This window comes from Hevea brasiliensis, chromosome 14 (genome assembly GCF_030052815.1).
Source record: "Hevea brasiliensis isolate MT/VB/25A 57/8 chromosome 14, ASM3005281v1, whole genome shotgun sequence".
NCBI lineage: Eukaryota > Viridiplantae > Streptophyta > Magnoliopsida > Malpighiales > Euphorbiaceae > Hevea > Hevea brasiliensis.
In genome coordinates, this window is record NC_079506.1 from 69,390,324 (window position 1) to 69,399,598 (window position 9,275).

The 9,275-nt window shown below is 35.0% G+C and overlaps 1 protein-coding gene across 1 annotated transcript; it reads right to left on the bottom strand.

Moving 5' to 3' along the window:
* Positions 1–7,985: 7,985 nt before the first annotated feature.
* On the bottom strand, positions 7,986–8,993 carry LOC110671448 (probable mediator of RNA polymerase II transcription subunit 26c). Its single transcript, XM_058133225.1, has one exon. The coding sequence runs from the start codon at positions 8,991–8,993 to the stop codon at positions 7,986–7,988; it is 1,008 nt and encodes a 335-aa protein (XP_057989208.1).
* Between the last annotated feature and the right edge of the window lie 282 nt (positions 8,994–9,275).

Here is a 9,275-nt window from a genome sequence, read left to right on the forward strand (position 1 = left end):
TAACTGAATTGGTTTTAAGCAATCCTCATCAAATTAATAACTGCTTTAAGAACAGGAAGTAGTTAAGCTGAACAATGATTTATAAAGCATAAATCATTTAATTCACCCTATTGTTTACTTAGGTTATTATCGAAAACTTATATCATAATCAATAAAACCTAATTGCTGCTCACATTCAATCTTATACAACAATTACGGATTATTAAGATGAACTAGCAATTGATCTCATCAAGTAATTAACTAATAGGTCTTTTTAGCAAATCATTCAATAGATCAAAAATAATGAAATCAAGAAACAATAGACATTCAAAAAGGCATAATTTAAATTAAGAACCTGGTCTCACAAATCATGCATAAGAACTAAAACCCTTGAACTGAATTTAGAAACTTACCCACTCATCATAGCTTACAAAAGAAAAATAAAATGGAGAAATTTAAAACTATGGATGTGAATGGAGAATGAAGGTGTAATGAAGGTGTCGAAGGTCTGAATGAATGTGTCTCCGCTGCTGCCAAAGATGAGCTTTATAATCAAAAACCTAATCCCAAAGATAAGAACCAAACTTGGAAAATTTTTGAAATTCAAAAATATAGATTCTTTGCTCTGCAATCACGGCCAATTTTCAGCCACTTCCCTTACGATTCTGCCTCTGACTTCTTCAGGAAAGTTGTATCCCTACTTCTTAGCTTTTCAACGGGTACTCATTTGTCCAAATTGGAGGTTTATAGCTCAAGTTATGGGCCAAAAATCGAAACTGGTTCTGATAGAGTATCCAGCCCATAATAAATGACTTTGCTGTTATTTTTTACAATTAAAACGGCCTTATCTCTTTTCCAGCCCTTCACAACAATTGTAGAGGTGGTTCTTAAGGTTCAATTGGGCCTAGGTTTGCTTCATTTGGACCTCCGGAGCTCCAGATATAAAATAAATCCCAAGACTAGTCGTGACACATCAAGTGTGGGCTTTTGTAATATATCCATAGCTCATTTTGACAACCTTGGAGACTGATTTGGGCTTTGGTCCCTCTTTTCATTTGTAGTGCTCTGACTTAGCTTTTCAATGAATTAAACAGCATTGGATTTGGAGACCCACAACTTTAGAAACACCTGAAAAATACAACAAAGGTCAAATTAATGCAAATGCTAAAAATTTGTCCATTTAACACAATTATTCTAACAACTCTCTAAAAATATGCCTGTGACACCCCTTACCCGTGTACAGTATACCCGAGTAAGTAATGCCACACGGTGTACCGGCACACTCTAATATTCCTCAATTAATTTATATCATACTTTTGCATATAATTTATGAAATACAATTTGTTTAAGCCATTTATCAAAAGTATTATTCATTTAAGGTTCCGAAAATTTTAAAGAAAATCCGGCGGAGTACCGGCTAAAAATGGAGAAAACCGTTCTTCGGAACCTGTTAAAAACACTTCCAATAAACAAATTCATTCATTCTCAACTTCAATATCATCACAAAACTCAATATCAAGATTTGAACAATTTTTCAGATTTTGTACCATAACTTCACTGTTCCATTGGACACTGTTACTGTTGGAATTTGAAGAAATGTAAAACATAAAAGTTGTTCCTTATTTTGTCTAGTTGAATTTCCTTTTTTGAATCACTCCATTTGGAGTTTTGTAGCTCCAGATATGGCTCAAAAACCCAGGCTGTCCGGATATGCAGTCTGCAGAATTTTACCATATCTACAGTGCATGAACAGTGACTTGAGTCACTTGGTTGACTGGGTTCTGGCCATAATTTGGGGTAGGTTTCTTCATGAAAGTTGTTTGTCTATGTCTTAACTTGTTGCTGTAAAAATTTCAGACCAATTGACCAAATATACAGTGACTTATGGCCAAATGAACAGTTACTGTTTATTTGGTCAAATTCTGCAGAGGCAGTTTCAGGGTTCCGGATTGTGGCTGAGTTTTGACCCTTTTGCTTTGGTCTTTCGGGCATGGTTTCTTCAGCAAAAATGTGCCATTATAAGCCTAGTTTCATGTCCAATTGGCCAAACATCAATTGGACAAGCACAGACCAAGTTATGGCAGTGCAAAGGGACTGAAATTTCAGTCCCTATGCTGCTGTCCATAGGGCAGATTTCACCTCACTTTGCCATAGCATTTTTCAGTCCCATTTATGGTCAACATATCTAAAATGGTCACTAATTGACCATTACAATGTGCCCTAACAATTTCCTAAGCCAATTCACACTTTCACCTTTCCAAACCCTAATTTCCATATGAATTTTTCACAACATGCTTTAATTAACTATCTCTTTCAATAATCACATGCATACATGGTTTAATCTTGATATCTAGTCCACTTTAAGTCCATCAAAACACTCATACCTTTTCATTCAATAGGGCTGCCAAAACTTAGGGCATGGATAGACATAGATTTCATTCATTTTAGTTATAAATTCCTACTTATTCCAAGTCTCTAACATAGAATTTAAAAAGCTTTAATTGTATATATGCACTAACCTTGTTTGGGCAGAATTTTCCCAAGCAATTCCTTCACTTTCTTGGCTTTTCTTGGCTGCCAAAGGCTTTAGCAAGGTGCTAGGGCAAGTTTTAGTGAAGCTAGGTTAGGATTTTATGGTGAGACAAGGTAGGAAATCAAGCTTGCTTGATTGAGCTCCAATGGAGGGTGGAAGGAAGGGTTCACGTTTTTGGTGGAGAAGAAGGAGAAGAAGAGCAGCTGATTTTTGGTCCTCATTAGTCTTCATTTATCTCTTTAACTTGTTAGTCAAAGGATGGCTTATTTGTGATTGGTCCACATTTCCTTAATGACATCACTTTGAGGTCATAATTTGCATTTGTTGCATTTTTCTTTTCTTTCCTCCACTACTCATTTTCAATTTAATTTCTAGCAATATTTCTTCATATTTTATGTCATATTAATTATTTACTCAACTGGACAAGTCGGCCAAAAATCACCTCGGAAGGCGAAATGACCAAAATGCCCTCCGTTTGGCTTAACGGGTCAAAATCGTCTGTACCGATTGAAAAATTTTTCTAGGTATTTTCTTGGCATTCTAATGCCATGGGAACCTCAATTACCCTTCTCTGGAGTCCCAAAAATTATTTTATAAATTTTTCCCCCGGGTCTAGGGCTCCTCGTTGTGAGAACCGCAACTTCCCTCCGGTGACCCATCGCTTGGGCACCGGCTCGTTTGACTCAGTTGTATTTTATTTCTAAAATTTTTACTAAATTTTTCTTATTAATATTTGAGTTAATTAGGGTTCCTGACTTTAGTTTAAATATTTTTCCGGATGTTCTAGCTATCCGGACCGACACCGGTCACCGGAACAGTAGGATGTACGGAGTGGTTATCGGGAGGGTGTTACAATGCCTAATTGATAATTATACTTTAATCAACTGAATTAGGCATAAAACTACAGTAGAAATACTAAATGTGATGGCAGTAAAATTAATAAATTATGCACTTATCAATATACTTGCATACTTGCTCATGCTCAAACTCCCAATCTTCATCACTTTTTGATTAAGGTTTTTGAGCAGCAAACACAGGAAAATGCAATGACTTCACAAATAGCAAATCTTTCATTTTGTTCTTCCAAAGGTGATAATTTGTTCCATTCAAACAAATCATTTTACTCAAATTCCCTTCCATCATTCAAGTAGGTAAACTAACAATGAAACCACGCTTTGATACCACTTTATTGGGGTTTTTCACAATGCAGAATCAACAAATTAACCCAAGCAAGTAAAAAATAATTCAAACACACAAACAATAAGTACATCAAGAACAAAAGATTTTTTACATGGAAAACCTCTCCGATGTGATGAGGAAAATCACAGGACTTTAGGAGTCCATCCTCAAATCTCCACTATCACCAAAATAAGATTACAAACACCTTTCAAAACATCTCACAATAGATTCACCAAATATCTCAACAACAAAGAGATTAAATACAAGAGAAATGGAGAACAAAGAATAGACATACACCAAACTAGAGGAAAAAATTCGTGGACCCAATCACTAGGCTAGAAGTTACGATCTCCATCACCACCATTCAAATTGAACAACTGAATCTCAAGAATATGTAGACAAAACTTGAGCCTGATCTAACGGTTAACGAACTCCCAAAGGCCAAAAGAGTGAAGCTGGTCCACATTAAAACTAAAAGACACCTCTGACTTTTGTAAATTCACTTCCTAACCCAAAAACTACTCATACCTCTATAGTACTTAAGAAATTTGACTTCCTTCATTGAGTGTAGCCCACAAAAAAAAAAAAAAAAGAATGCAAACATCAATAAAAAGTAAATGAGACACTTAGGGAGCTCCCTTACAAAGATAAATACCATGGAGTGAACCACACAACACTGACTCCATTGGATAATGGTTTCTTATAAAATTTTATATTTAATTGAATGCCCAATAGGCGAATTATGTCTATAATTATTGTAAGAATCACGAACTCGAAAGTTAACTTAACCACTAGTGCTCGAGCAGATATGAATTGGCCAATAAGATAGATTAGGATAAAGCTATTATTTGTCTCGACTGGAGTTTCTTTCTTTAATTGAAACTTTACTTGGATTTAGGCATATTTGAAAAAAGTGTTCAAGAATGGATGAATGAGAAAATTATTAAACTAATTCTATAGAAAAATTCAATCGTAAATAAACCATATAAAAAGATTCAATTATATAAAATTTTCAAATTTAGAGGTAATATATTATATATTGACTAACAAAATACTTAAATTAAATTGAATGGAGAAACTAAATAGTAAACAGTACAAAAATATAGTGACAAACTATTTTTTTTTTTAAATTGGAGGATCAAGTAAATATTTCATTAAAATAGAATGTTTAAATAATAATTTTCTTAAAAGTAATAAATTTTCATTTGGATGAAAAGACAATTGTTAATAAAATGGCAAGAAACCAGTGGTCATCGATATGTGAAGGGTAAATTATTATTTAGTCCATCAACTATGTCATAACTAATGACTTGATTATTTTATTTACTCCCTCATATTTGATTCCATTAACTATTTGGTCATTCCATTCATTTTAATTAATTTAACTATATGCCAAGAAACTAAAACGTAGTCAATGAAGGACAAAAGCATCAACAATGAAAAAAAAAAACTGAGGGATAAAAATGTTTACAATGATAAAAACTCAAGGACAAAAATGTTTACCATTAATGCAAAAGTTTAATCAAAATAGACAAAGCAAGGAAAGTGTGCAAATCAAAACTCATAAATTAGCTAATGTATTTTTTAAAATATGAGAATCAAATTATTAATTTCACTATAGTACAAGAATAAATAATAATTTTCTCTTTATGAAAATGTGAATTAAAAAAAATAGCTATAGCCATACAGTATTGAAACTTAAGCAAGCAGAGCCTCGGTGCTTAACTATTTACTTAAGCCAGCATAGCCTTGTGCTTATTCCAACTCATATACTGAACTCAGCTAATTGCAACTCTTCTTCTTCTTCTTACTCAAAATGGCCTTCTTCTTCTTTTAGAATTAAACCAGACCCACACGTTCTACTGGAAGCGGAGGTCTATATTTGGTTGATTGGGTCTAGCTATCGGATGACAAAAGGATGCCGACGTCTATTGCAACAATACCCTCTGGCTCTATGTGAGTCTCTTCAACAACATATGGTGCAAACTTCATGTCCTTGCAATTGAAATCTGGGTTTGTAGAAAATCTGTCTGATTTCTTCTTCTTCTCCTTGATTTGCTTAAATTAGTATTCATTACTGATATTATTCATCCTTCTTTTGGCCTGCTTATTGCAAAATGTAAATTTGCCTTTGCTTCTTTGGATTTCCTGTATGTATAGAACAATTTTGTATTTTGATGGTGATAAATGATAATTGACTACCATCTGGATTTGATTCTGCGGAAGCCGCTGCTAGTAATATGTCAAATCGATGAATCCCATACTTTGGTATTTTGATTCGAAACCAAAACGACGGATTACAAACCGCTAGATAATTCGCCAAGTTTGGGTTCAGTGGAAATTGCTCTCTACTCTAAATTAGCAAAGAGAATTCCTTTTAATATTTTGTCTAAAATTTGTTATCTTAGTGGCAATGTGGTTCCATTCCAAATGATCTATGTCATCTGAGCAATCTGGGTGAGTTAAGACTTTTAGGGTCAGTACCAAGTTGCTTTGGGAATCTTACCTCTCTAACAGCTTGATAGCAATAATTTAACTTCAAGTATGCCCTTAAGGAGGACATGTTGGTTTTTAACTTGTCCTCAAATTCACTAGATGGCTGAATTGGAAATTTAGAGGTCATATATCAAATGGACTTGTCAAAGAATCATTTCTTTGGTGGTATTCCAAGTGAGATCGGTGCTCTCCAACAGTTGATAATTTATCTCTCTTTGGCACATAATAAATTCCAAGGACCTATACCAGGTTCAATTGGGAGCACCTGGATCTCTCCAATAGCATACTCTCTGCTGTGATTCCCAAGATTGTAAATGGTCCTCTGCAAGGAATTTCTCCTTCTAGTCTGTTGTAAGACAGACTTGGGAACAGCTCTTTTATGCACAATCTTGGACCCTGCGGAGCTCCTCAGCTAGGCTTCAATAAGATTTCTGAAATATGTTTTACTGGCTACAGCTTCAGCAATATTGGTACTAGCCCTTGTACATGTGCTGGCAAGGCGGCAAAGAAAAAAGGAGAACAGTCCTTTCTCTACTCAACCTGATTTGCTACATATAGCAACATATAGAAGGTTTTCAGACCAGGAACTCATGCAGGCTACAAATGGATTAGACGAAAGTAACCTACTTTTGGATATAGAGGGATGCTTGGTATGGCTGTTGCAGTAAAGGTATTCACTTTGCAACTAGTTTTGATGCAGAATGTGAAGTTCTTTGAAGCATTCGTCACAGAAATCTTATCAAAATTATCAACAGTTGTGCCAATGTTGACGTCAAAGCATTGGTTAGAGGAATAAATTGTTTTGCCTAAGCATAAGTTGAGACTATATGGTAGCTTAACCATTATAGAAGCAAAAAGAATTCCACTTTTGTTGAGAAAAAGAAAAGATTTTATGGTAATTTGCAAGTGGCTTGCATGTTCTTTTCATACTTGTCCTTTATTTTCTTCAGCCTGTGCAGAATGTTGATCCTCATTTCACAAGCCAAACTCATGACAGATGATACACATTAGCTGCGAGATCACTCTCATTTGTGTTTGGAATCCATCATCTCACCACTCTGCAACGAGTCTAATACCCAATCTTTCATGCACATTTCTCCTGTGGGCTTCTTCCTTGTAAATGTTTCCATCAACATAATTCCATAAGACAGTATTCCCTCTGATCCAGACTCTCCATATAACATAAAAAATGTAGAGAAATCATGAAAATCAAAACATAATTGTAGTGAAGATGTTCCAAAGAAAGTGCAACATCTACCAAGCTGTTTAACCTCTGTAGCATATCCAAGCAATAGGAATTAGAGTGCAACAATGCCTCAAGGTTTCCAATGGGCATGAACGAACTAGTTTTAGGAAAAGTGGTGTCCTTTGTAGTGCTGTGCATCAGCTTCAATATATAATTGAAATGAAATTTTTATGAACCAAATTGAATTACATAGTACTGATTTTTCAATTTCATTTGACACGTTCTTGGCAAATTTTCAAGAATTATATAAGACCAAACCTCTCAAATTCTCATTGCAATTTAAAAGCAAGCAACCATGAACTATCTGCAGAAATTAACATGCAAATGTCCAAAATTTAAGAACTTTAATATCCAAAATTCAGGGCAAATATATTAAAAGATCAAATTAGAAAATAATCAAATTATCATAGAATGCAATAATTTCATGTTCACAAATATGATTTTCTTTTAAAAAAACCGACCCAACTTACAAAAATAACGCATCATCCTCAACCTTAGTATATAAATCATATTTAAGAGTATTGCAAATATAAAATATCTGAATAGCCAAAATCAGTAGCGCCTCCCCAGAGAACCACCACCTTTGTTCTTTGCAAAAAAGGCAATCTTTGGTTTTGGAATATCATGTATGTCTATCACTTGAATTGTTCTTTGCTTCTTGGCATTTAAGGCTTCTTTGTAATTCTCTTGAAGCCTCTTCCTTGCAGAGGCCAGCCTCTCATAATCAACTTCTCTCTCCCCTTGCTGCTGTTGCTCTCTCTGTCTCTGCACATTATGAGAAACAGAAACTGATTGATGGGTAGGTCTACGTGGAGCTTCCTTTCGAGGAACCGGTTTTGGCTTTCCTTCTGGTTCACAAGTTTTCTTGTCTGAATCAGAACTCTCTTTGTGAGTACTTGGAGAGTATGCAATATCAGGAACCTGGTTCCGGGAAATTTTCTGCTGTGGGGAGTTCCCATCAGCTGTTAGAGTAGAGGATGCTTGCTCTTCTTGAGGATTTAGCCTCAACCATTCATATACAATTTCTCTCCATTTCCTGACAAGTTGTTTCACTAATCTCCGAACATCATCGGATGAATGCTTTCTCAAACTACTGACATGTCTTCCAATGCCAGTGTCCTTGAATGCCTCGAAGGTCATATCCATATCTGCTAAAGTTTGAAGCAAATCAACCAGAGAATCTTGAGACTGATCAGGATTTTCAAGATGTTGTATAATCTCCAAAATCTTCTTCTGCTTATCGTCGAACAATCCCGCAAATGGATCCAATTCATCATCGTTCTCTTCATGTTCATCTCCATAAATCGACCCACTTCGACATCCATCTCCAACTTTGGCTTCATTTCTGTTTTCTTTCATTTCATGCCCATCACTAATCCTGCCCATACTCCTACATCGACCAGACGAGCTCAATGCGCATAGCATTTCAACAATCTTATCTCTCCGCTGCTTCAAGTCAGCCCCGAAATCCAACGAAGCCACCAATATCGCAGTGTCAATAAAAGTCCAGACGCCAACACCCGTAATCTCCAGAATCCATCGAAAATCATCTATATCCATTCTATATGTCTTGATAAAAAACAAAGAACAAAGAATTGATATACTGGAAGAACAAAAAACTTGTATATTTTCTTGGGTATATAATATGAATCTTCGGCGATAGAAGTCTGATGGAGAAGCAAAACAATAAGTAATAATCTGACTCCAAATTTCGCTAGGAAACCAGACTCCTAAATTCACTGGAAAAACAAAATAATAATAATTTCTGCAATTATTTTAAACAAATAAATTTTCATAAAATTTTGCAAATTTTATTTATAAATTCATTTTAAATTTTATATC

Excerpts from the sequence above, each read along its gene's own strand:
- LOC110671448 (XM_058133225.1), bottom strand. The coding sequence starts at position 8,993 with ATGGATATAGATGATTTTCGATGGATTCTGGAGATTACGGGTGTTGGC.